Raw genomic sequence first — 27819 nt, forward strand, 5'->3', positions numbered from 1 at the left:
CTCTGTTTGTGCTGATATTGACATTTTCTCTCTAAAGAAGATAATCAGGATCTGGTTTCTCAGCAAAATCTTTTGTTTTCTTTCCCAATCTGCCACTATCTATTCAGGAAAAGAGAGGAAATCCTTTTATTCTCCTTTGCTTGCACTTCTAGTGTTTCCTGCTGCTCTTCTAAAGAGTTTCACTTGGGCGAAAGCCCTGCAGTTATTCTGTTTCATCCTTTGCTTTTTGCAGGAGAACAGACAGTTTGGATCCAAGATGACAGACTCCAAGTACTTCACTACTACCAAGAAAGGTCTGATAACTTTCTTTATGTTCATAAATAGCTTCCTGTATTAAATTGCTGTATTTATATTGAGAAATGGCTCCTTTAGACAAATTATTATAGCCAAAAAACATTAACTTTGCTGCTTTTGAAAAGAAAGAACGCATATATTTTTATCAGCGTGCAAATATATCATGATAGATTGTGTTCTGCCTCTACATAAGTAAAGAAAATAAAATTATTTATGTGTTGGGATTAATAAAATATCCTGGTAAAGTTGCATATTGCAAACTAATGTCTGAATCTTTAGATTTACTAGAAATGTAATGGCGTGGATCTTTTTTTTTTAAGCTCTCATCTAGTAATTCTGGTAGCATCTAGAAGGAGTTTACATTAAGCAGAAAACTCTAATTACCTAGGATCAAATTTAAGGCCATAATTGCCCTTTATTGACATGTTTATAGATTAACTTGCTTTGTGTAAAGAAACACATGATTGTAAACAGACTTTATCCTAACAAAATATTCCCAGGATGACTTCAAACCTCTCGCAGACTTAGTTTCTACTGACAAAATACAAAGTTTAATGAGAGTAATAGATGACATGCACATTCTCACAATAAATGACTTCCCACTCTTATTGTTGTGTGTGGTGCAAATAATATATGTCTACCTGTCCTGCTGTGTAAAAGCCAGGAATTATGAAGCTCTTAAATTTCCTATGTTATGAAAGATTGTTGCTCAGGCGCCAAGTGGCTCAGGAGTTTGTCCCACCGCTCCATCCGTCTCAGTCAAAACACTTTACCCGCCTTACCTGCTGGTGGTGGTCAGAGGGCCTGGTGGCGCTGGCTGAATGGCAGCCATGTTTAACCAGTAACTCATCACTTAGCTACAGAGAACAAGAATAAAAAGTAGTGTTCAACTATTGGAAATATTACATTTGAATTAGGCCAGTTCAGAAGAGCCTAGGAACCTCTGAGGGATAAGTAACCAGAAAAAAAAAACTAACTCAGAATAATATTTTAAATATGTTGTATTAATTTAAACAGTTATATTCAAGAGATACAGAAAATAAAACGAGAAGTTTGTTTACCAAAGTAATAGTCTCTGGCCATCAGAATAGATTCTGTTTAACTCTCCGTCCATTAATGGACCAGTTTCACATCTTGGTCCAGACGTGAAACTGGATCAAGCCTTTGCCTTTCAAGCTCTCTGGTTCTCCAGATCTTGGCCATACCAAAAAAATGAGTCCTGACCTGACCAGTTCAGCACACTCAGGATAGACAGAAAAACTGTCGCCAGCCCTCTGCTCAGCCGTTACACCCACCCACTCTCAACACTTTTATACTGCTTTAACATGTTTTAACCCATTGATTTAAGCTTTTACCTTTTAGATTTTAAATGCACATTTTTAATTGCACACTATTGTGAAATGTATTTATTATTTTCACACTTCCATCAGTTTTTATGACAGATTTTCTAATGTTCTATCAGACTGCCCCCATGGTAGCTGTGGTTAAAATGTAGCTTATCACCATCAGCATGTGAACGACTGTAACGTAAAGCACATCAGAGTCCTCAGACCTGATAACGTTCTACACGAGTACAGGACACTTACCGTTTTCATAGTTTTCAACGCTCTGCAAGCACTTTGAGCATGTTGTTCAGCAGCACAGCACTTATTTGTATATTTATAAGATTATTCAATGACAAATGAACCACATCAAATACAGAGACTCACAATAAATCCTACTTTCAGAATTGTTTTGTGTTGATTTAAATGTATGATAAACTAATAAGGATGTCAGTAAAAAGGGAACATCACTGCTTGTAATTTCCCCTTTTAAATCCTTTAAAAGAACCATCACAACATTAACAGAAAATATTTAAAATAAACACACAATCCACTTGGTTTTATTTAAAACAATAATTGACTCAGCGATTATGCTGCTCTGCAGAGAACTGATATTAACTGGTTAATTAGTTAAACTACAGCAGATAGCTGGTGGCCAGCATGCAGTCAGATAAATTGTAGTCATTGCACTCATAGCTTCTTCCCTGCTGTACTTTTAAAACAGCATTTCTGGGTAAAGTGTTCTTTCAATTTCCATATTGTGAGACTGTGCCTTTCACAATTAGAAATATTTCTCCCACCAAAAAAAACAAAGTCTTTTTTAAGCAAAAGAAAAGTAAAGTAGTCTCTTTTTTCAGCCAGTCTACGTACAGCAAATGGCACCAGATCTGCTAATTATGGGCCTAGAGAAGTCCAGCTACTCCTGACACTTTTTGCAGCATCTCATTTAAAAGTGTGACTTTTAAACGTCACCACTTCAATAAGAGTGATAAGGAGCTCTCCTTCAGTTTCCACACCATGACTGTCGGTGCTTTATATGATCAAAAATATTTAGAAACTGCTGACTTTGTCCGTCCTGTGAATGAGGGAAATGTGTAGAAGCGTACTTTCAGCCAGCTGACTGCAGCAAGCAAGGCAGTTTTTTGACAACTGTTTCTAACATTTTCCGCAACATGATACTGCTAACTGACTGGTTCTGCTCACTTTTAATGCATCATAGCACGCTAAAATGGAAACATTTTGGCCTTTGTTCTTTGTTTGTTTAGGGGAGATTTTTGAGCTCAAGGCGGAGCTGAACAGTGACAAAAAAGAGAAGAAGAAGGAGGCTGTCAAAAAGGTCATTGCATCAATGACAGTGGGGAAGGATGTCAGGTGAGCAGCTAGAAATGACGTCAGAAACGAACAAAGTGTGTGATGGCACTGGTCTTCTAACAGGTGATTTCTCCTGCAGTGCTCTGTTTCCAGATGTGGTGAACTGCATGCAGACCGACAACCTGGAGCTGAAAAAGCTGGTCTACCTCTATCTTATGAACTATGCCAAAAGTCAACCAGACATGGCTATCATGGCTGTTAACACCTTTGTGAAGGTGAAGCTCAGCCTGTCATTACTGTTTGTGATGGTGTTTGTATGCCGTCAGTTCAAGCAGTTAAATAATTTCAACTTGCAGTTTGTGTGTGTGTGTGTTTTGATTTTTTTAAAGTACTATTTGCATGGAATCAGGAAATCAAAAGGGAGAGGTATAATTTTACAAGTTTGTCTCTTAGTAACAGGATTGTACTGGTTTTTACAGTAGCAAATTACTTTAATGCAGCACATAATTGCTGTGTGGGTAGTGTTGTCTGTAATTTAAACCTGTTTATACGCATTTCATGAGAAAAACTCATCACTGCTCCTTGAAGTTCTTTGTCCCCTTGGGTATTTTTTTTCACTCGTCTGATGGCAGCTTAAGCTCCAAAGATCAGTTTCTGTGTTGCCATCTAGAGCTTTTCATTAAGCATTTTACTTTTTCATCCTGTCTTCTAATTTAAGAAGACTGCACCCCATAGTTTGTTTGACTATTCTAATTTAAACAAAAATTAAAAAGGAATTTGATTATGTCTGATTAAAAGGCTAAAGGAATGCATGTTTTCTGGAAACCCACCAGGACTGTGAAGACCCCAACCCTCTCATCCGAGCCCTCGCCGTTCGAACCATGGGCTGTATTCGTGTGGACAAGATCACCGAGTACCTCTGTGAGCCTCTGAGAAAATGTCTGAAGGACGAAGACCCCTATGTGAGGAAGACGGCTGCAGTGTGTGTTGCAAAGCTGCACGATATCAACGCCCAGTTAGTGGAGGACCAGGGCTTCTTGGACACTCTCAAGGATCTGATTTCGGACTCCAATCCCATGGTGTGGCTCTTTCTGATGGCGTGACTGAATTCATGCAAGTCTTGCAGATGATGCAACCCTTGACCCCTTGTCTTTCTCTTTAGGTCGTCGCAAATGCCGTGGCGGCTCTGTCTGAAATTGCAGAGTCACATCCCAACAGCAATCTTCTGGACCTGAACCCTCAGACCATAAACAAGTTGCTGACAGCTCTTAATGAATGCACAGAGTGGGGCCAGATATTTATTCTTGACTGTCTAGCCAATTACACACCTCGGGATGATCGAGAGTCCCAAAGGTAAGATTATTATTTTGGTAGTGACTCCCACCTACATATTTCCTCTTTCTGCACGTCTCTAAATGTCTCTGAACAACTTCGTTTTCATTTCTTTGTTTCCCTCCTATTATCGTTATCATCTGCCAGCATCTGTGAGCGAGTCACCCCGAGGCTCTCGCATGCCAACTCGGCGGTGGTGTTGTCAGCAGTTAAAGTTTTAATGAAGTTCATGGAAATGCTCCCTAAAGACCTGGACTATTATGGCACTCTGCTGAAGAAGCTCGCCCCCCCTCTGGTCACGCTGCTCTCTGCTGAGCCTGAGCTGCAATATGTTGCACTCAGAAACATCAACCTCATTGTGCAGAGAAGGTATGTCGACAGAAAAGCAGTTTTTTGCACTCAATTTTGAATAGACAAAGCTTAATAATGTTTTTTTTGTTTTTTTGGTGGTGGTGGTGGTAAAATTTTGTACTTTTAGACCGGAAATCCTGAAACATGAAATGAAGGTTTTCTTTGTCAAGTACAATGACCCAATCTATGTCAAACTGGAGAAGCTGGACATAATGATTCGCCTTGCATCTCAGGCCAACATTGCCCAGGTAACCGTCAACCTATCCAAGATATATATATTCATCTTGATGAATGAAAATATCAACAAAAGTTGATTTTTGTCAGTAATTCAGTTTGAAAAGTGAAACTTGTACGTATGAAGAATGGTTACACAGTTTGACTTATTTCAAATGAATTTGGGGCTTTCCTTAACTTTAAGTCAAAATCATAGAATGAACAGAAATAATCTGAGTTGTAGCTTTTCAACTGGAATTGCTGGAATAAATGAGCTTTATGATAATATTTAGGTTCATTGAGGTCTTAATCTAAGGATGCAAATGAAAAGTAAAGATCCTGTTTGTGTGGTGCCTGTTTTTTACTCTAGGTGCTGGCTGAGCTAAAGGAGTACGCAACTGAGGTGGATGTGGACTTTGTGCGTAAAGCGGTCAGGGCCATTGGCCGCTGTGCCATCAAAGTGGAGGTTAGTGGAAATCACAGAGCACCGTCGCCAGGTTTTGTTTGTCAAATACTCTTCAGCAATCCTTCATATTGTTGCACTTACAGCAAAATTCACATTCAAATAAAATTCAAATGATAACTGACCACTTGTAAGGCACAGCTTTATGCACAAGGTGGCCCTGTTACTGAAAACACTATGATTTTAATTCATTGTGCTTTTTATTTCAGACGTGTAAAAATATTCTCATCTGCATAATGTTTTCCTCAGTCCAGGAAAACACAAATACTCAAATCATTGTTTTATAAATGAGCTCTGTTTATATTTTCTAAATATTTGAAAACTGTTATTTTTAACGTCTCTTGGGCTTTTTTTTTTTTTCCTTTTCCCACTATTAGCAATCAGCAGAGCGCTGCGTCAGCACACTGCTGGATCTCATACAGACCAAGGTCAATTATGTGGTGCAGGAGGCCATAGTTGTCATCAAGGACATCTTCCGCAAATACCCCAACAAGTACGTTTTGTCCAACACACCAGTCTTAACATTTACCTTTTCTCCAGAAATTTCTAGAAAATATGTAATTTCACTATTTTATGTAGTTTTATTTAGCAAATGATTCCCACAAAGCTGCTGATTTGTGTAAAAATGTGGAGGATATTTACCGGTAAACATGACATAGACAGTCATTACTTTGCTTTGTCTGGTTTGTATACAAGCGGACAAAATACCTATTCCATTAATCACTGAGCTGAAAATACAAAAATCTTAATATGACATTTTTATGGTTAAAAGTGCTTAAATTGTGATTGCAATTTTTGTAAATGGATTTCTAATTTTGGGATTTTTATTGAAAAAATTTTTTTTTGAAGATGGCTGACAGTTTTGTCATCTTATCAAACAACTAACTGAAGTTGACAATAATTATGCTAACTTTTATCATTAGATATTTGGCAAAAATAATATTGATTTCGTATCAGTTTCTTTCAAACTTATTTCTATTCTATCCAGAGCTAAGAAGATGCCATGGTGTGTGTGTGAAAGGGGGCAACTGCTAGAAAAGTTAGCATGTTTAACTGTAATCAGTATCTCTGCCTATTGCTAAAGTTTCTCTGCTATCCTAAATCTGAGATTTCCACAAAAAGCTGTCAACGTGTCAAAATTCAGATACAAGAAAACAACTTTTCTGGACTGTATTTAGCTTTTATTTTAGGTGTTAAAGCCTTTTTAACACGTCACTGATATTGAACATTTCTTGCCCTCATTAACAGCTTCCAAACTGAAGAGTGTTGTGCTTCACACATCAGGCTTTAGCAATTAGGGGAAATGACAGATTGGAGCTAGTGGTTTTTGTCAGGTTCAAGCTAAAAATCACTCCAATTCAGAATCTGTTTGTTTTTCTCTTTTTTTTTTTCCATTCTTAAAAATAAAATACAACATTTAACATTAATGGTTATTTTCATGTGATTAAAGGGAAACATTTTTGGATATACATCTTGTTTTATAAATGTTTGCCTGATAAGCGTTGGAAAGAGATTTTAAGGAAGGATTTAGGGGCCTCCTTAGATTCTCTTTGACAACTTGCTGGGATTCCACCTGGTTAACCTGTTGGTCTCAGGTTGTCATTCACAATGACAGGGGTGTCAAACTCCAGTCCTCTGCTGTCCTGCAGTGTTTAGATGTGCCACAGGTAAAAAACAGTGGAATGAAATGGCTTAATTACCTCCTCCCTGTGTAGATCGGTTCTCCTGAGCCTTGCTAATGACCTAATTATTCTTTTCAGGTGTGGTGCAGCAGAGGCACATCTAAAAGTTGCAGGACAGAGGCCCTTGAGGACTGGAGTTTGACACCCCTGTCACTAGAGGACCCAAATTTGGGTCCTCTAGTGACAGACAGGTTAAAGGTCAGGCTAATTTGGCGGCAGGGTGACTTCTGCTGTGGACGGGATTCATGTGGTAGACAGGAAGCTCGCCCACTCAGCAGTACACCATCGCCCTGGAGTCGTGAGCCTTGAAGGGAGCAGCTTTGCAAAGCCTATCAGCTCGGCATGGTTCACGCTTTGAGCCAAATGAGTCACCAGCTAGTCAAAGTTTGCTCTTTCCCATTAATTAAACATTTGTGCCTCAGCATAGCTTGTAGAAAAACCATTATGCAAATGGGAGTATTAATTGCTGCAAATTTTATGCAGATCAGAAGAACCTGAAGCACTTCAGAGGGAATTATGGTTGCACATTTTGAATAAAAGGACTGAATCCGTTGCCTAAATGTGTGCAAAAATATATTTTCATTTGTCAGGCTTCTGGGGAAAAAAAATGCCATGCTAAAGTGCTGTTTGATGTGAAATGGGTAATGAGGTGGGACCTTATGTCACTACTTTTGCGTACCCTAACAACAACTCAACCTTTTAGTTTCCTACCTTTTAGTTTTGGCAAAACGTTACCAGGTTGAGTTTAAATTGAATTGGAGACATTTGCAATTTGTTTAGCGCTTTTTTTTTTTTTTCTTTTTTCATCATTGCTGATTTATTATGTTTTATTGACAGTAATGTTATTTGGTGTAACTCCTTGCAGGTATGAGAGCGTGATTGCCACTCTGTGTGAGAACCTTGATTCCTTGGATGAGCCGGAGGCGCGTGCTGCCATGATCTGGATTGTGGGAGAGTACGCTGAGCGCATCGACAACGCTGATGAGCTGCTCGAAAGCTTTTTGGAGGGCTTCCATGATGAAAGCACTCAGGTGTGTTTAGTAAGCTGCCGGGTTTGTTGTTATTTGGAAAATGAAAAACATCTGATTGTGCTTCAATGATTTCTAATCAGTGCTGGCAGAGAAGAGTGTATATTTTCTGCATGAAAATTATTAATGCCGCTTTTTTTGCTGCTGTAAATATGGCAACACGTAGGAGGCATTGGTATAGATGAGCTTAAGAGATCAGGTTTTAATTTGGCAGTCGATCTTCACCAGGCAGCATTTAAATCAAAGGCGGACCCTCACTCTGGACACATTTAGTCAAAAAGCCTCTCTTTTCACGCTCTCGTGTGGTTCAGTGTGGAATACGACGGTTGTGTGGTTTTTCAATTCTGAAATTATGAAAGATGCAGCTCATAGTGGGAGGTGTAGAGCTGTAAAAGGTTGTTCCATCTGAATAAGTGAAGGATTGTCATGTTATTGCCTATAAAAGATTTTTGCTGGCGGAGGGATTTATTATTTTTTTTACCATGTTTCATAACATGGAGAAAAGATTCCCTTATTATATTAAATAGATTTAAAACCACAAAAACAAACTTAAAGACTGAAGCTTTGTATATTTGGTCTGTATATTGAGGTTTAGAAAACAGTTGTTTCTTTAAATCCACTGCGTTACAGATTTGGAGAATCCATTTTAAATCGTTTAAATGCGCAGCTGTAACTTGTGTTCACTGTGACCCTTTTAGGTGCAGCTACAACTACTGACTGCAATAGTCAAGCTGTTCCTGAAGAAACCCACAGAGACCCAGGAGCTGGTGCAGCAGGTCCTCAGCCTGGCCACACAGGTGAGAATAAAACCATAATAAATTATTATCTTCAACATTTTTCCATTTTGTACTTGAGTTGTTTCTACACATGGGCGTCCCGTTTAACTTTGCATAATCATGTTTGGGATAGAATTTGAAAAGGAGTGAAAGCTACATTTTTTGCTGCTAAATTGATTTAAAGTGTTTGATAAATGTGACTCTAGCACTTCCAACATCTCACTAGCAGGACTTTAAACTCTAGGAATGATGATGGAAAATATTGATGAAACTGTAAACTTTTTTAAAACCTTGGTATACCTTGATGCTCATAACTGGCTTATGCCTTTGCCCAGGTGCCTTTCAATCCTCTGTCTTCCTCTTTTTAATTTGGATAAAAGGATCGGTGATGCAAGAGAAGCAAACATGCTTTTGTACTCCCACTTTTTGACTCGGACTGATTCTGATCCTGATAAATTTATAAAGCCTTTAGCCTTCATCAGACTTTCTAAATTGTAAATTAAATGTGGATATTGGAAGTAGTTGCCACTCTCCTTCACCTCTGAGTTGGTCCAGTCAATAATCAGCAACATTTTCAAGCTAAACTAACTGTAAACTCTATAACTAGTAAGGTTATTATTTTAGTATATATCTGACACAGCATAGAAACAATCGTTTACAGTTGAGATGTTTTAACTGTTAATGTTGAGAGATTTTAGATCCAAGACCTGATCTCCCATTATTATGATTTCCAAGTGTTTTTAGATACTCTTCTGTTCCATTAAAGTTGATCTTGTCTTGTATGTCAATGTAGCTGTATCTTAATAATTAGGAACCACATATATCTTTCTATCTTGAACCTACTATGAACAGAGACCGATTGCATCTACAGGCTGTATAAGTAGAAATGTATGTTGTCGATTGATTTCATAAGATCATTCACTTTTATAGAGTGCATGTTTTAACATAGTAATGTATGTAATCCAACATGACAAAATTCAAGAAGAAGCTCACTGTATTACTTTTTTCTGTGTGGTGATGGTATTTTTAAATGTTTTCATAAAAAAAAAAAAACAGCATTGCTTCATGAACACAAATTGTTTTTCTGTGAGACTTCTGCAGGTTAGCGCATAATCCACAGGATTTACCTTTATTAATCTCTTTTAGGAGAGGGATCCGTTACCTTTTTTTTTTTTTTGCTGTTGGCCACTACATTGAGGCAAACTCAGTTTTAATACTGTTAATTCTCAGACCTTAGTCCCATATCAGGAACAGAGAGTCTAAACTATTTATTCTACATATTACAAGGATATTTAGTGTCATTCCTCCACGTCTGTCTGTAGGACTCTGATAACCCAGACCTCAGGGACAGAGGCTACATCTATTGGCGTCTGCTCTCCACGGACCCTGTGGCTGCCAAGGAAGTGGTTCTGGCTGAGAAGCCTCTGATCTCCGAGGAGACGGATCTGATTGAGCCGACCTTGCTGGAGGAGCTAATCTGCCACATTGGGACTCTGGCTTCTGTCTACCACAAGCCTCCCAGTGCCTTTGTGGAGGGCAGCCGTGGGGTTCAGCACAAGAGACTCCCAGGCAGTGCTGGATCGTGAGTTACACATTGAACCCTTTATGTTTTAACAGGCTTTTCTAAATGGATGTAGTTTTTTTTTTTTTTTTTACACCTTGGGTTAAAGAGGAAATACTTTTTTTTGTGCTGAAGATGCTTTGCACGTGATACATTTGCAAACATTCACTGTGAGCATGAGTGTCACCATTTTGAGGCTTCTATTGATGCATTAAATTAATATCTTGATTATGAAACTCACTTTACTGTGGAGATCGGCCCTGGCTTCACATCAGGTTTCAGTCCTTTTCAGTTCCTAGATTGTTTCTGAACATCTTGACCAATTTCCTCTCCCGTTTTAGTCGGACTCGATTCACAATGAGCCTACATGACCATCTACCCTCCTTTTGAAACGGCAATCTTGAAATCCATCCCCAAGGACACTTGGGAATGGATTTGCGAACTGTTCTTAAGACTGGTTTCCGAACATGCACCAATCAGTTTAAATGAGGTCTACTATTTCTGGTTTTAATAAAAAAAAAAAGAGCTCATTTAATCAGAGTTTTGATGGTAGCTTATTTAAAAGTATTTGTTTATAATTCCACACTGAAAACGTAAAAGTTCAGATGTGTCCTCAAAGCCTCAAATAAAGTGGCATTCATCTCTGTGGTGAGTGCATGTGCACCGTTTATTAGCAATGACACATTTTAATTAAGAAATTAATTAAAATGTTTTAATTTTGTTTAGTTCATCCTGTCATTTTGAACTTGTTTTGCCTCTTTCTAGTGGAGAGAGCGTTGAGAGCCCAGACACGGGCTCTGCAGCTGGAGTTTCTGACGCACCGCCTGCGGTCATACCGTCCCAGGGTGACCTCCTGGGCGACCTCCTCAATCTTGATCTGACACCCCCTGCCACCACTGGACCCCCACCCCCAGCCACTTCTGGCATGCAGCTGGGCGCCATGGATCTCCTTGGAGGGGGACTGGACAGCCTGGTACGTTTCAGAAGACCTGCTTGAGTCCGTCTGTCAGGTTTAGTTCATTTATAAGCTTAATGTCACTGGGTCTAAATTGTGGAACGTTTTCTATTTTTTACATTTTGTTCTTTCTTTTACTTTTTTTCTTATCTGTTCTTCTGTTCTTTGTTCAATGCTGCACCTGCAGATGGGGGATGAGTCTGAGCCGGTAACTACAGAGAAAGGGCACGATATTTATCAGTCATATAAAACCATTTTTAAAACAATAAGTCTTAAAGAGCCCATTTCGTGCTTAGGGGGATCATTTCTTTTGGGACCTCAGGTAGATGTTGCGCTCTTTGTCCCTTTGTCTTTTAAAAGCTTCACTCTAAAGCCAGTCTGCTCATCAGCCAACCTAATAAAACCAGTGCTAAGGAATGCTGTTGATGTAGTAATGTTCTGAGCAGAGTTGTAATACTCGACAAGCTGTGTTCACTCAAGAAATGCTTACAAATGTTAAACTGTTTATATTTCTCTCTGCCTCGGAGAAAACAGTTTTCTTTAAATGTTTCTGCTTGTACTCTCCTGCAAATCTAAATAAGTGGAAGAAAGACATCAACACACCATTTTAAACAACACAGCTGTTGTTAAAAACAGAGGCTTAAAGTTTTAATAAAGATTAGTAATAATTATCATTATACACTCTTGTCCCATCACTGAAATCTGTCCCAACTAAACTGGTGGAAACTGTGTAATGTAATTTAGTGGACTATTCAAACAGATTTTTATACCAGTCAAATAAAGTAGAGAAGCACTTTACTTTGAATTCTTCAGAGTTTATGGATGAACTCCAGCCAGGTTAAAGTTTTACGTTATGCTACATTTATTGAAACGGCTCAGAAGTGGAAAGTCAGTGGAGCTGTTTAATTAATGGAATTTTTACCTTGCAGGAAAAGTAAAAAAAAAAAAGCATAATATGGGCTCTTTAACCCCTGCTTACCTAGTTTCCACGCACCTGCCTTGATGTTTTCATTCATTCATCATCTCATATTGTTTTGACTTGTGCAGTTAGCTTGATGCTAAGTCCTGGAGGCCATCTCTCATCTCATTTTTTGGCTCTGCAATGTGTTTCGTCTTTCAATCAGCCGCCCATTCCCCTGCGGACGGACACTCCTCAGTCACCTCAGATCCCGCATCAGTCCCCGTCGCCCCCAGATTACAGCCCCACTGAGGTCGGTCCAGTGGACCATGCTGGGCCAGTAAAGGCCAGCAGCCTATATAGACCCTTACTGTTCCACTATTTCCTCTCCGTAGCATCCCCTGCAGTAATGGCTTCCTGTTTGCACTTGTTATTGCACTGTTGGTTGTCCCATTCACTGAAGGTGGGACTTTACTGAATCACAAATCATGAAGGTTTTGTTCAGTCTGTCTTCAGCCTTCACTTTGAGATGCATTTCAGTAAAACCTGTCGAATTTCACTTATTTGTCCCCAAGTAGGGGTAAAGCATACACGTCCTTTGTCTCTATGTACTTCACCTTTATTTATTTATTTTTTTACTTGCAAATGTATTTGTACCCTTGAACATTTTAATATTTTGTCACATAAAAATCACAGACTTAAATGCATCTTACTGAGAAATAATAAGTAAACACAAAGTAGTTCCTAATTGTGAAATGGAAGGAAATCTGTTCCTGGTCTTAATTTTATGTTTAAGTAATATCTGAAGATTCTGAATTTGTTTCTTCTTGCTGCTTTTTAATAAATTCCTGCTTAATGAAGTGCATGACTAATAGTTGCTCTGTAGAAAAATTTGCTCACCTCTCTGTTGCTCCTGCAGAGATGCCACAGATAATATTTACTAGTCAGGTGGCTTCTCGTTGCAATTGATTTCACTGGCTTTTATTTCGAGGTTTCAGAGCAAAAGTTGCTGAATATATGTATATGCATGCCACTTTTTTAATAATTTATATTGGTAAAACAGATTGGAATCCATGTTTTTGTTCCACTTCACAATTATGATTACTTTGTGAATAGCTGCGACTACTTCACTTAAAATCCCAACAAATCAGAATATTTTTGCAGGGTTCAGTAATAGTTTAAACCCTATAGCTACCATTAATCACACAGACATTTTCTAGCTCCTTTCGCTCCTCCCTCACCCTCTTCAATCCTTTTAGGGTGTTATCTAGTGTTTTTTGTTCATTGTATAGTTTTTAACATTCCTTATGTGCCTACTCCTCATGCTCAGCTCGGAGGAGACCTTGGAGGAAGTTCGGCCGTAAGTCCTTTTTATTAAAGGTCTTTTGAGGTTTAATGGTCTCCTACGGGGTAAAACTGACGGTACCATATGTTTTATGACCCTTAGATGGGGGCTGGTTTCGGTGCTCCTCCAGCTGCGCCGGCAGCCTCATTCAGCGCTCCTGTTAGCGGCGGACTGGACGACCTGTTTGATCTTGGAGGTGGCGTCGGTATGCCCATGGGCGCCTACAGCCCACCAAAAACAGTAAGTTCGTACTCTAGGATTGAAATTCACTGCTTGCATAATCATGGAGCCCTAACAATTCATCACTTTGTCCACAGGTTTGGCTCCCAGCCATGAAGGGGAAGGGGCTTGAAATATCTGGCACTTTTGCCCGCCGTGCCGGTGTCATCCAGATGGAGATGACTCTCACTAATAAAGCAATGAGTGTCATGACTGACTTTGCCATCCAGTTTAACAGGAACAGGTGGGATCGAGTTTTATCTTTTATTTGTTTACAGTTCTGTCACCAGTTGAATTTTGTGAAATTTCTTTCTCTTTGTTTGTCTTTAGCTTTGGTCTCGCTCCAGCTGGTCCTCTCCAGGTTCTGACCCCCCTCAGCCCCAACCAGAGCATCGAAGTGACCCTTCCACTCAATACGGTTGGACCTGTTATGAAGATGGATCCGCTCAACAACCTGCAGGTAAAACCTACACTATGAGCAACATTTCTAAATGTTACCTGGCTGGGTTGGTTTTCTTTCAGGCTCAGTGCTTTTCTGTCCATCACTGGCTGTGTTTCCATTACAAATGCGCACAAATCGTTGTCGATATTCTGCTAATGTCGAAAACCCCCCCACAATTTTGCAATTGCAGTGTTTCCATCCAGTAAGAAATGAAATTAAAATCACATGTGAATATGCTTGTTCATGCAACAAGTTATTAAAAACAATAGCAGTGACAGTTGTGAACAGTTACTTGACATATATATTCATAACTCAGCCCTGATGCTGGTGCTCATCATCTATCAGAGGAAACATCGGCGTCTTAATCAGGCGTTGGAGCGACAAGCCCTTATACTTGGCAGCGGCTACGTATGCAGTGTTTTTGAGAAATTGTAGTGTGTGATTTCACAGAAGAGCTATGGAGTCAACACATTTGAATGACAACTTTTTATGAAATGTGCAATGCTGTGAGAGCTCTGGTGGAGCCAGCTGCACATTGTCCCCAAAAACCCCCCAAAAACAAACCATCATTCTCCTACGACTTCCTGTCGTCGTCTTTGTGGTTTTCACCAGTAGTAACATCTGGCTGTTGATCACATGACTCACCAGCCAGTGTTATGCAAAAAAAGTTTTTCCATTGCAGTTTTGCGAAATACATTTATTTTAATATTGCTGAAAAACTTCCTCATCCTGGCGCAGAAATGTTTTTGTCAGAATCACTGTGTCTTCATTATCAAATTTACTTTTGGAATTTCAAGCAATTTTCTGATTAATGGAAATGCAGCTAGTTCAGGCTCTTGATTGATCAGGTATCAGTGCAAAACAGAGCCCCAATGCTGTTCAGCTCCGTTTGACTCGGCATCCTGAATGCATCCATTGAGACGCTGACCAAGTGTGTCGCATTGTTATTCTACCATGCTGTTAAAGTCCCATTTTGAGAATGAAACGGTTTAAACCCGTAACATTCACCAACGTTACTGTGAAAGGTTGTAAATGGAGCGATGGTCGGGTTTTGGTCTCTGTGGCCCTTTTTGACTGGGCTGACTATTGCTGTTTGCACCTGGGAAGGGAAGATAAGACTGTCAAAGGGGAGAAGAGAAAGGTGGGGATGGTCATTAATGGTTTCACATGCCTCCTCCTCTTTCTTCTCGCCTGAACAGCTTTTCTAACATTTCTTCTTTTCCTCCTCCATGAACAGTATTGATCTGGCCTATTTCCACTGTTCATAGCAGATTTTTCAGTTTTATTTTATAGGTTACACATGCAGATACCATCTGTATTCATGCCAACTTTTGTATTTTGCGTCTTCGTGGCATTTGTAGTGAAGTCCTCCTAGCATAGCAATGAAATCGTATAAACTGCACGATGGTCACACAGACCTGACCATCTTTAAAAATGCCTAAGTGGCAACACCAATGTAGCCTTTTCTAATAAAGCTCCATCTCAAAAACGTTGCATTGTTTGTGCTCCTGCATCTTAGGAATAAGATGCTGCATTGAATTATTCATGACTCGCTCTTCTAGCAAAGCTGCAGCTCTTTATAAAGCTGGCTAATGATAGTATCATTGCCTACTACTTGTTTCTGCAGATGCTTCCTTTATTAGATCTTTGTTGATCTGTTTCCCTCTCTTATGCTCAAACCTTCAGGACCGTAAAGCTGACTGAGAAGCTAAGGCAAACAAATTCCTTACTAAATCTGTGGCTTGTCAGATAAAATCTTTGGAGTATTTATAAATGTTCTCATTTATCCTATTTTTATCCTTGCTTGCTCCTTATTTCTCCTTTTTGGATCTTTATTTTTAGCACTTTTGATGCATTTTCAGAATGCTATTTGTAGATCAGAAACTTTTGCTTTCTTTAGATTATTGGTGTCGTATTTCAAAATAACACGCTGCAAAGATGATTTAAAAAAAAAAAAAAATCAAGAAACCAACAGTAAAAATGTACGTATATGTCAAGGATTATAATGTTAAATACTGTGTATGTCAAAACATTTAAAGAAGCAAAACAAAGAGGTGATCATTCTACACCGTTTCATGCTCAACACAGTTTAAAGCTAATTTGTAGAGCAGCTCATGTGAACTCTTGGTACAAAAGGTCAGGTTTCTTGAGGCTCATTCCTCCCACTTCCTCTAGATAAAACTCTAGTGGATTCAAAGCACTTATCAGAGCCTTGTTTAGAGAAAAATAGAACCTGGAGCTAAATAAAGCTTTGACTCATGTGTCCAGAAGAACGTTACTGCTTTTTAGATATTTATAAGGAGTGGAGCAATGCAGTTTCTTCCATTTGCTGTTTTTAGTGAGAGTTAAACTCATTTTATCACATATACAAATAATACAGAATCCTGCTAAAGCTGTTTTATCTGCTTCTACAAAGGTTGGACTGATTTATTTATTAAACCGTGTGGATTGGCAATGGGACATCATTGAGTACTGTGTGTTATTCAGCGGCTGGCTGAACAGAAAGAAGGATGGCAAATGGCCAGTTATGTCATTGGATGTGTTTTTGATTTTTCTTTTCCTTTGTTTTATTTTTGACGAACAGATTTGTGATCTGAAAGATTGACAACATTGAAAACAATCAAGTGCTGATTGGCTTTGAAATTATGATTATGAGACCAAGCCTGAAAAAAACATTCAATCCAGAGATCATCTCACACTTTAAGTTGGCACTTTTCAAAGCAGTTGTCACAAACACATTTGAAACATTACTTTTTTTTTTTTTTTTTTTTTTTTTTAAACTATTTGACAAGTTGAAAGATGTTGTTGACTAAATAAAAGGTACCAACAGCCTGGTGATCCGAAATTGTATTTTTCAGAGATTCGTTTGTATTTGTGAAGTCTGTTTCTAAATGAATAACTCTTTGGACTGAATTCGGAGGACATTTGCCTGCTCCGACTTTTTGGACCACACTAAGAGAAGTGACGTCTCTCTGTGAAAAGCACTTGAAAAGTAATTATTCTGAGATGGCTTCTTGTTTCTCCTCTCATCCGAACTTAATCCCCTCCCTGCAGGTGGCTGTTAAGAACAACATCGACGTGTTTTACTTCAGCTGCCAGTACCCCATCAGCATGCTGTTTGTGGAAGACGGGAAGATGGGTGAGTGCTTCCTCACTAAATAGCTTCGCACAAATGCCTCCGAGCCCTGCTGACGTCAGCCGGCGTACTATAAGCAGCCCTCGCTTGAAAGATTGATGCCTGTGCGACTCTTCCTGGACGTGTGCTGCGACTGCTTGTTTACTGTCCACCAGCCTAAAAGCCTGTCGCTTCACATGGCAGGGCAGATTATACAACGGGGCCATTTTGAGTCCTCTTTTTGTTTTTCTTTTGTTCTCGAGTTGCTGTTTGATTCATTTGGTGAAAATGTGTCGGCATTTGTCCCTGTGGAGCTGTCTGATGGGGCTAGCAGCATGTCTGCTGCCAGAGGCTGTGAGCTAATGCTCCACAGCCAAAGCCACAGCAGGACACCTCGTCTCCACAGTCGAAATGAACTGCTCACACACTGCTTGCTCCGGTTTTTTGTTTCTTTTCTTGTCTTTGCTGCACTGTGGGAAAACTCATAGTGTAACACAAATGGTGCTGCTATTGACCCATATATTTCAGAAAGCTTTTCTGGAACTCACCCAATGATTGCATGTCTTTATTAACAGAGAGACAAGTTTTCCTCGCCACATGGAAAGACATTTCTAATGACAACGAGGCCCAGTTTCAGATCAAAGACTGCCATCTCAGCTCGGGTAAGACGGGGGGTTAATGAAGAGAAAAACACATCACCGCACCGAAAAACGCAGCCTCTTTTCACACTGAAATAGCCAGACAGAGACGTGTCTATCTCAAAACTAATCCCAGCTAATGAAGCAATTTATATTTGATAAAGACTCATCAGCTGCACTCTCTATTTATGTGTCATAATTTAGTTTTACACGAGTGTGAGCAGCGCTGGACTGGAGAAGAATTCATAATAATGGCTTAATGGAGAGTTACCCCGACAGATTGAATTTCTTTTCCAGGAACAAAGAGAGAGGATTTCACGTCCTGCTGGGGTGCATCAGGGAGGCTGAGGAGTTATTTCAGAATTAGAAACTACACAGGTGTTTCACAGAAAGCCCGGGGTGAAAATGTGCTAGGGTAGGTTAAAGGAACAAGAGATTCTGCAGGGTCCAGTGCATTTAATGACAGACGGTCTCAGAGCATGATAGAAGTCAGCGAGGGGTTTAGATTTAAGTATCTGAGCCAAGATGAACTGTGCAGCACCGTTTTCAGCAGGGAGGTTGTGATCTCTTGTTGCGTTCTTTGTTAACAGATGCAGCCTCCAACAAACTTCAGGGTAGCAACATCTTCACGATCGCTAAGCGCACCGTGGACGGCCAGGACATGCTGTACCAGTCCACCAAGCTCAGCAACGGCATCTGGGTTCTGGCTGAGCTCCGGGTGCAGACAGGAAACCCGACTTTCACAGTGAGTCTTGCACAACAAACTGTTTGGTCTAATCACTGCTCTGATTGTGCTGCTAATTACTGAAGAAGGAAACAGCTGGGAGGAGACAAGGTCACTGTCAGCAATTTAGTTTGAAAGACAATTAAAATATTGAGAAATATTTCACCATGAGAACAAGCAGACATGGGAGCCCTCATATAAATAAAAGACGATTGACAGATGATTCCTTTGATGAGGAAAAAGGTTTTTTTTTTTTTTTTCCACAAGCTTACCTTCAAAGCTTTCTATAACCGATTACATCCATGGGTACAGTCAGTAAATTGCAGAAGTATTCACACCCCTTAAACATTTTCATTTTTGTCAGATCAACAACCTTTAATATACCGTTGACACATTTTACGTCATATATCTGCACATAGTTTTAATTTACTTAATTTCTGCCTAGGATTAATAGTTTTTTTGGTAACACTTTATTTGAAGGTGTGTGCATAAGACTGACATAAACATGACACAATAACCTGTCATGAACATTAAGGCGTCTTCTTGAATGTTTGACTGTTGTCATTCGGTAAATTTTTCCTTTTGTAACTGAACTAAATTTTACATCATTTTGCAAATAAGATTTTGTGCATTAGTATTCAGCCCGCTTTTCTTTGATACCCCCAAATAAAACTGATTGTCCTCAGAAGTCACATAATGGGCAGATAAAGTCCACTTGTGTTTCACATAATTGCAGTATGAATCCAGCTGTTCTCTGAAGGCCTGGGAGTTTCATCAGAGAACAAAATTCACACTTAAATTTTTTTTAAGAAGAAAAGGATTCGTGTTCATAGAAGTAAACGTTAGATGGTCTTCATCCTACATTGTGCAGATTCTCTCTTTGATTGCATTTTGCTTCCCCAGTCATCCTGCTATATCTGAATGAAGGTGCAGGGTTGTAAGAATAAGTTTTGTTTTGTTTTTCTCGAAGAAAATGACAATTTCTGACTGTAATCTCACAAAGTTGTTGTATGACAACATATTATAGTCGATGAAACTAAACAAGAAATTTTGGGCCATAATTCCAAAAGGCTTGGCACAGACGGTGACAGCATAGTCCCAGTATAAGTCGGCGTTGGTAGCATTACGCTTTGAGGTTTTTCTTTCTTTAAATGAAACTTTGCTTCGTGTCCAAATGTGTTTCAATTTTTGTCCAAAACTTTTCTGCTATAAATATGAAGATAGGTTTCAGATTTCACAGAGAGTCCATGCATACATCTAAATCCACAAAAAATGACTTAAAGCTGCAGTATGTAACTTTTATAAGCACTATGTGTTTTTACACATTTGTTAAATCTTCACCATGTTGTGACAGTATGGTACCGCTTCGTCAGAAACTACCAATTGGAGCCAAGAGGAAGATGTGTCAATAATCCTCTGGTACATGCTGCTAAATGTGCTAATGGTGGAGAAACACCATTACAGGAAACTGTTTATCCACCCTCATCAGGGAAGGTGTGATCAGTGTGATCCTCCTCCTGGCTCTGATTGGTCGTTTTTAACCGAGCTGTGTATTTTTGGAGATAGCTGTAGGACCACAGAGAGGAGACGGAGGATCTTTTTTTTCTTCTTCTTCTTCTGCAGACTCTAATATTATACAACACAGTGGCAATTTAAACAAATAAGTAAACACATATTTAAAATAAAGGCTACATACCGCAGCTTTAATGAGAAAGTTGCAATGTTTTGAAGCTGATTACCAAAGAAAACTGAATCAAAAGATGCTTCAGATTATGTTGATTTAACTCTGTGCATGCTTAAAGTGAGCAAGGTCATTCAGTTTAGTTTAAGAATCTTCTGTACTGAATAAAGTCGGAATGATTCAGTGATCAGACTGTCACCGCTCCATGACAAGGATCGAGACTATTGACGTTCTGGGATCCGAGTGAGCAAGCAGCCGTGACAGAGACGGATGCGCTGCGATGAGCAGCAAACTTCCTGAGTATTGTGTGGATGCATTGACGCATTCCTGTCCGTTATGACGTTGCGTGTCTCTGCTTTGTCAGCGAGTCTCAGTCATGAAGTTGAAGGATTGTGTTTGGCGTACAGATTCGGAGCGAGCGGTGACCTTGATGCGACTCACCTCCCTGCTCGTTCCTCCGTCAGCATTCGCCTCATGTTTAAGTTATGAGGCAGCGTCAACTGTCTTTTTGTTTACTCCTGTCTGGGCCAGTCAATTTATCAGTCATCCAATGTGTGGTCATTAAATCCTCTGAATTTTCATTTGGTTCACTCTTCCCTCAGTTTATCAATCATTGCACAGACCAACCTGTTAAACAGAAATGTAATTCGAATAATAAGTATCCTGGGTGATTGAGGAATATTTGTTATCCTGGAAGAAACGTGTAGTTTATTTTTTTATTTCACAGCACATCCTGTTTTTATTAAACTTTAACGATCCAGGAAGCTCGCTCTTATCCTTCAGTATTTTCTCTTCCTTTCTTTATGCTGTTCTTCTTCATTTTAAAGCCCAAAGTATTCCTCAGTGTCGCTCGAAGCTCACTGGTTCAGTGCCATTCAGAATTATTTAAAGCAACATGGGACCTTAAAATTTAACTTAACATTTTCCCTTGTCACATTTCTTTTCTTTTATTTAACTGATTCTTTTTTTTTTTTTGTAAAAGCCTCCTGAATATAATTTTAGTCCTAAAACGTCTTTTCTTCTTGGGTTAACTTCATCCTTCTCATCATCATCTCTGACTTGTTTGCCTCTTCTTGTTGAAGATGATGCATCCCTACAGCATGATGCTGCCACCGACATATATCACAGTGAGGACGGAAGGGTCAGACTGATGTACAATGCTAGTTCTTGTAACATATGACATTTTGCATGTCATCTCAGAAATTTCTGTTTTGGCCTCTTCTGACCAGAAAAGCTTCTTTCTCATATCTGTTTTCTATTTTCTTGCTCGTCCTCCATCGAGGTCAAACTAATAGTTGCCCTGTCAGCAGTTTTCTCCCACCTGAGCTGCAGCTCTCTGCAACTCCTCCAGGGTTACCGTGATCGTTTTGATCACTTCTCTCCTTTCATGAGCTCTCCGTTTAGATTTCCCACCATAACTGTTCTCATTTTCAAATGACTGATTCAAGATCAAGAGATCCTCAGAGCTTTGGGATATTGTTTTTTGATCTAACGCTGCATTAATGGCATTTGTTCACAGATTTTTCTTTTCTCTAACAAACCTGTTAAATACAGGTCAGCTGTACTGATTATATTGTAACATGACAAAATGTAAAAAAAAACAACAACAAAAAAAAACAAGGTCTTGAGGAGCAAATGGTTTTGCACAGCACAGTAGGCTGCAAACTGTGCAGTGAACGTAAGCGCAGAGTTTATATTGCTGCATGCACATAATGTACAGTGACGCTGTGAGCTGCTGCAGGGTCCCAGCGCTCTCTTGGCACAGAACATTAAAGCCAAGCTGCCAAAGCCTTTTGTCGAACGCTATTTTTAGACCTGAAGGAGTAAAGCCCTGCCACTGCATTTTTCACTGGGTTTTACGGTGTTTCAGAAAACAAACAAAAAAAAGGGATTAAGAATCATTTTCTTCAGAGGAAACATACACTTCTGGGTCCTTTTTTTTTCTTTTTTTTTTAGTTTTTTTTTCTTCTTCTTCTTTCTCCTGCTCTGCACCCAGTGTTGTTTTGAACCATAATCATAGCTTGGCCTATTTTTCCTCATAATCTAAACTTGATTGACTTCAGCTCTCCCACGATACCTTTCTATTTATATGAACTATTAAAGCTTTGTCCCAGTTCCACTCCCCAGTCTGCTTCTTGCTAACTCTTTGGAAAATGTGTTTAATTATTTAGGAAGCTAAATAATTAAAAATCACAATTTTGAATTCAGATTTTTGTTTTGTTTTTGTTTTTTACAAAAACAAAACAAAGATTTTACAAAAGAGAGTTGCTCACTTTAGAAATTGGGTAAACTAAAATCTTTATGGGTTACCAGAAATGTAACAATTTATTAGTAATATGAAGAATCGGAGCTCCAAACCTGCATTGCTGAAGACTCGTCACCTTTTTAGTTGATATGACGTTGTATTCGTTGGAGCCACGTCTCTAACAATCCCACTTTTCCACACATTCACACCTTCCTCTGCTGAAAACAGCTGCCTGCTGCAGGCGAAAACAACTCTACGAAGGTGATGGGAAGAAAGGAAAAAGTGAGAAGTTTTCAAGCAGACAGAAAACACGGCAGAGTGGCTTTTATTCCTGTACGAAACATCAGCTGCAGCTCCTGTCTACTTCCTTTAACGACCTCATTTTCCATCTCTGAACTTATGTACACTGTATATCTGGGAGCTTTGGGATGCTGCTCATCTTCTTGACATGAAGCTGGGCTGTTCTCATCTGCCATCTCCTGTCCCCATGGCAACAATGTGACCAGTGATGTTGGCTGATTTATTTTGTTTTATTTTCCTCTTCTCTGCCCACCTCTACAGCGTGTTCTTACTGTTGTCAGTAAACTCAGAAATAGAAACTCCATGAATACACAAGGCTTCGGTTTGCCTACATATCCATTTCTGTTCAGCATACGAATATTGTACATTGGGATTCTCAGGCTGAGAGCTTTATTGCTTGGGTTTTTTTTAATCAAAGGCCAAAAATTTTACTTTCTCAATATTAACAGCTCAGAAGTTTGCATACGCTCATAATTGGGGTGAATGTTGTTTTACTTTGAAGCTTTTTGGGTGATTTTTATTTTATTTTTATTTTTTAAGATTAACTGGTGACAAAATTAGCAACGTCAATCGTTTGAAACAGGACTCATTGTTTTCTTTTTATTGCAGTTTCAGAGTAATCCACTCTTCTTGGCAGATGTGTACAAGTACATTTTATTTGATTAGTTTGTTGGTGGGTTTTTGCTTTTTAGGTCAAATTTGAGGTCATTCTTGTGTTGGAACATCAATTCGTCATCATCAACAGGAAGCTGCTGTTATGTGGATATATCCTGTAGCTTCATGCTACCATCTCCGCTCTTCAGAGTAGGAATATTTGGGTTTTTGTTAGGTTTGGAAGCCCCACATTGACTCAGACATATTCCTTGTCTTCAGAAAGCTCAGTCTTTGCACCATCAGACCAGAAAACTTTTCTCCAGAGAGAATTGAGGTTTTCTCTGCAGGCAAACATGAAGGACTTGATCGATCTCAGCATCTGCAGTTCGGTGGTTGCTGAACCGCAGATGTTCAGCAATCACTGCAGTTGCTGAACATCTGAGCTCATTTCTCTTCATGTAAAGACGGCAGTTTGGAGAATAACGGATGGAAAAAAAACAAAAAAAAAACATTAGCAGTGTTTTTGGTATCAAAATAATCAGATGAGGGAATAACTAGGATAGCAGCTCAGTAACAACTTGATAACCGGTCTGTTTCTGTGACGCATCTCTTCACCTTTGCTTTGTTTATCCCGATTAAATCTTTTAATTGTTGATTTGTCTCGCTCCAAGGAATCACACTGATTTAAGTTTCCATCCAGCTGCTGCTGAAAACATTCTGTCAGCAGGCAGCCGATTGACTTTGGATTGTTTCCTTGCTGTTCGCTGCTGTCGTTAAATTATTTCTCATTGTGTCTGGTGTTCTTCTGCGTTGGCATCAATACCTGGTTTCACTTTATGTTTAATGCAGGCTTATTTCTGGACGCCTCTGTCGGGTTTCTCCTCACAAACTTCCCAGCCGGTTGTTTTCTTCTTTCTTTGCGCTGCATCATTTGCATTGCTTTCCTTCCTCACTCTGACCTGTTGATTCTGCAGCAGAAGGTCTGTGTGCTGAGCTTTCAGAATCAAACTCAGATATTTTAATTTATGCTATTTTATTTGATTCTTAAGGTTTGAACTAATATTCTTGCAGAAATATTTTTGCGAGAATTATTGGTTTCTTCTGGGATACAAATAAATCAGCTCAAACGAGTTTTACCTTTTATAAAATAAACAATTCATATTTTTTACAGTTTTATTCAGTCTGTTACATATTGAAGACATTGAAACAAATGTTAAATGACTTGTTTTAATTGAATCACTTTTATAGCGAAGCGAGTCATTCTTCCAGCATTGTAAGCTTCATTAAAGGTGATATTAACGGGTTTTTGTTGCAGTTCACAGAACTGATTGTTTCTTTACTTACTGGAAAACACAGAGTGCATATCACAGATTAATCTAGGACGGTACATAGAAACCTCTCCGGCTCGTGATGTTGCAGTTTGAGATTTTATTTTTCCCCACCCGGCGCTTGGCGCTTGCAGAATCAAAACACTTTGATAGTAAATGCTCGTATTTTTTTTCCAAGAGGGAAAATAAAACTGTGTAGGAAGAATCCATTAATATTTAACTCCCCGTTTTCCCCTCTTCTTCCTACTTGAGTTTGTAATTTCCTCGCCATTATGCTCCGAGGACGTGGCGCTGCTGTTATTTTAAAAACAAGCCGAGCTCCCGCCTGCTGCCGTTAGGAGTTGTGCGCGGCAGCCGCAGCTTCTGCGCTTCCTGCCATTTTGCCGATAGCAGCACAGCTGTCTAAATGCCGGCAGCAGCAGCACTGTGTATTAGTGAAGAGCCCGGAGAGCCGAGGGAGGCTTTGCTCCGCTGCGGCGTTATTTATCGACAACCCTGCGTTTCCCGCTTTGCGGCTCTTCAACATATCATCCCATTTCAGGTGAATACCTGATCAGTGTAATTAGGATAATGGAGTAAACATTATAGAGAATTAGGGGCGCTGATACGGGGACAGGCAACAGACAATTGATGGCTTATAACAAAATAAGTGAACACACCGGCTTGTAATTAGGATAATGGAGGATTACTCAGTGTAATATGAATTCAGAAAGAAAAAAAAAAAAAAATCAGCATCAAACCCAGTGAAAAGCTTCAAATATGAGAAAAGGAAAGCTTATTTCCTTTTCTGCTTGATAAGATGAAAGATCCAGCCGTCGCTGCAAGCAGCTGTTTCAAAATACGCCGCTTTACCTGAACGTGCCACTCTGGGGGTTTGACTGGTACGCCTCGGGGTTGTACAGCCACAATGTGACCCTGCCTCCTACGCACTAATCAGCTCCTCCTCAGTGTAACAAATGGGATTCTGAGCGGTGACGGTGATTACAGCAGAACGAGCGGCAACGCGTCTCCGGGGGGGGGGACAGGTTGTCCTCGTCCTTCCCATCAGAGACACCTGGGTCATTAAAGCTCCTGGCTGCCACAGGGCTGAGAGGTTTTCACTCCTGCAGAATTTTAATTACTGCATTCCCTCCTCCCCCAAATCCTCTTGGTCCGATTTGCTTTCTGCGACATCATGGACTGATGCAAGCAAGAACCCCCGCTGCCTGGTGTTTCCTGTAAACGGCACGCTCCTGGTTGGGAGAAAAATAATATCTGCAGTCTGATAGGAGGAGGGGAGGGCGGAAGGGGGACTCACTTTATGATGCTCCATTAAATCCAGAACCTTTTCCCCAGCTGAGGCCGACATCAAAGAGCATGCAGGCCGCCGTTGTTTCCTCCAGTGTGCTTATGTATCTGTGTTTCTGTCCGTAGGTCTGCCTGTGCCTGATAAGACTAAATTGAGGGGCTTTTAATCCGAGGCTCTTTTTTTTGTTCCTCCCATGTGAGAAATAATTTTTGCTGTGTCCCGATGAATATGTTTAAATGAGTGATCGAGTCTTTCTAATTACCCATCATGGCCTGATTTACCCCAAAAAATCTCACAAAACTCGACTCAAGAATGTTGATTTCTGAGGCAGTCTATTGGTATCGTTCATTTTTAGGCTGTTTTATTAAAATTAGTTTAAATCAGTTTTGTTTTTTCTTTGTTTTAACCGTTTGAAGTCTTTTTGTTTCTTTTTTTATTTCCTTTTTTTGTTTTAGCTTATTTCCCAATTTTGCTTTTTGACTTTACCGAGTGATCAACAGTACTTTTTTCAGTAAAAATATGGAGTTCACTTTAATACGTTAGGGTAAAAAAAACAGGAAAAATGCCTAATTTAATCCTCTTTTTGCTCGTTCATTTTCTAAAGGGCAACAGTCTAACGGCTTGATTTATATAAAAACTGACATTTCTGATCTACCCCATCATATTTTAGCATTTTGGTTTTGTCTCGTATTGACTAAAAGCACCAGTGTTCAGAAACTGATATGCTGCTACATTTTGGCCTCTTGACAACTTTCAGTTCAGGTTGAACTGGAGCTGCGGCTCCTAAAGTGCGTCTAATGTCCATGTATCAATAAAGGTGGCGGTACCAGTTCATGGTTTTTCTTTCATTATTTGTGGCTCCTAAAGACAGTAAAATTACTATTTAAGAAGATCCACAGATTACACTTTGTAAATGTCTAGAATTTTTTGTACAATTGAGGGGAAAAAAATCTAACTTTGAATCTGGTAAATCGTTTTATAGTAATGAAAATAATAGAAAAAAAAAATTAAGTGGAATAATATATATTAAACTCATTTCCCCAAAAATGAAAGGATCCATTACTAAAAATTATTTTTAGAAGCTCGATTGCTGCTGGACTGCTGGTTTCATTCAATGTTTGTTACTGTTTTCTTCTGAAGGTAAAAAGAAAAAACAAACAAACTTGATCTTTAACTCTAGGTCATGAGTTGTCAAACATTTTCTTTAAGAAATAATGTACTTCAGGGAACATCTTTGAGCACAAAGATTTTAGATGAGATCAGACAGTCAGCGGTCTTATCGCTCGTTAAAACCTGCATGTCGTTAATCAGCTCCTTCTGTCCCTCAGGTGTGTCTGAAGTGCAGAGCTCCGGAGGTTTCTCAGTGCGTCTTCCAGAGCTACGAGGCCGTGCTGAAGAACTGAGCCGACATCTGACCTTCCGCTGCGCTGCATCGACCTCCTGGCACCTTCTTCTGCCCTTTCTCAGCGACGCGTCGACCAGGCCGCAGCCTGGCGCAGCGCAGAAACGCCGTCCTGCAGTCGTACTGTCCTTTCAGTAGACGGCCTCGCCGTCGGTTGTAACCTATTAGAGCAGCACTTTTAGTTCCCGAAAAGACAGCGGCGATTTCAGGCTTTCCACCTTTTAATTATGTTTAGTTCAGGATTTTCGCCTTGAGCTAAATCATTCGAACATCTCCAGTCTTTCTTGCCTTTCCTTCATAATGACCCATATT

At 39.6% G+C, this 27819-nt stretch overlaps 1 protein-coding gene across 4 annotated transcripts; it reads left to right on the plus strand.

The window, feature by feature from the left end:
* Positions 1-27778, plus strand: LOC106959543 (AP-1 complex subunit beta-1). Of its 4 annotated transcripts, XM_015052180.1 has the most exons (23): positions 1-293; positions 2882-2987; positions 3067-3202; positions 3761-4006; positions 4090-4280; positions 4407-4628; positions 4738-4858; positions 5194-5289; positions 5664-5779; positions 7834-7999; positions 8695-8793; positions 10095-10354; positions 11099-11306; positions 11476-11496; positions 12413-12499; positions 13517-13546; positions 13634-13771; positions 13849-13994; positions 14081-14210; positions 17247-17331; positions 17883-17969; positions 18536-18690; positions 27434-27778. In XM_015052180.1, exons 1-23 carry the CDS (start codon positions 257-259, stop codon positions 27506-27508), a joined length of 2958 nt encoding a protein of 985 aa, XP_014907666.1. In that variant the 5' UTR covers positions 1-256; the 3' UTR covers positions 27509-27778. The 4 variants fall into 4 exon arrangements, with proteins under 4 accessions (XP_014907666.1, XP_014907664.1, XP_014907663.1 ...); XM_015052178.1 differs by lacking the exon at positions 12413-12499 and having other exon boundaries at positions 187-293; XM_015052177.1 differs by lacking the exon at positions 11476-11496 and having other exon boundaries at positions 187-293.
* Positions 27779-27819: the final 41 nt, after the last annotated feature.

This window comes from Poecilia latipinna, unplaced genomic scaffold, assembly GCF_001443285.1.
Source record: "Poecilia latipinna isolate Pla-1442-1.1 unplaced genomic scaffold, P_latipinna-1.0 Scaffold1093, whole genome shotgun sequence".
In the NCBI taxonomy this organism is placed as follows: domain Eukaryota; kingdom Metazoa; phylum Chordata; class Actinopteri; order Cyprinodontiformes; family Poeciliidae; genus Poecilia; species Poecilia latipinna.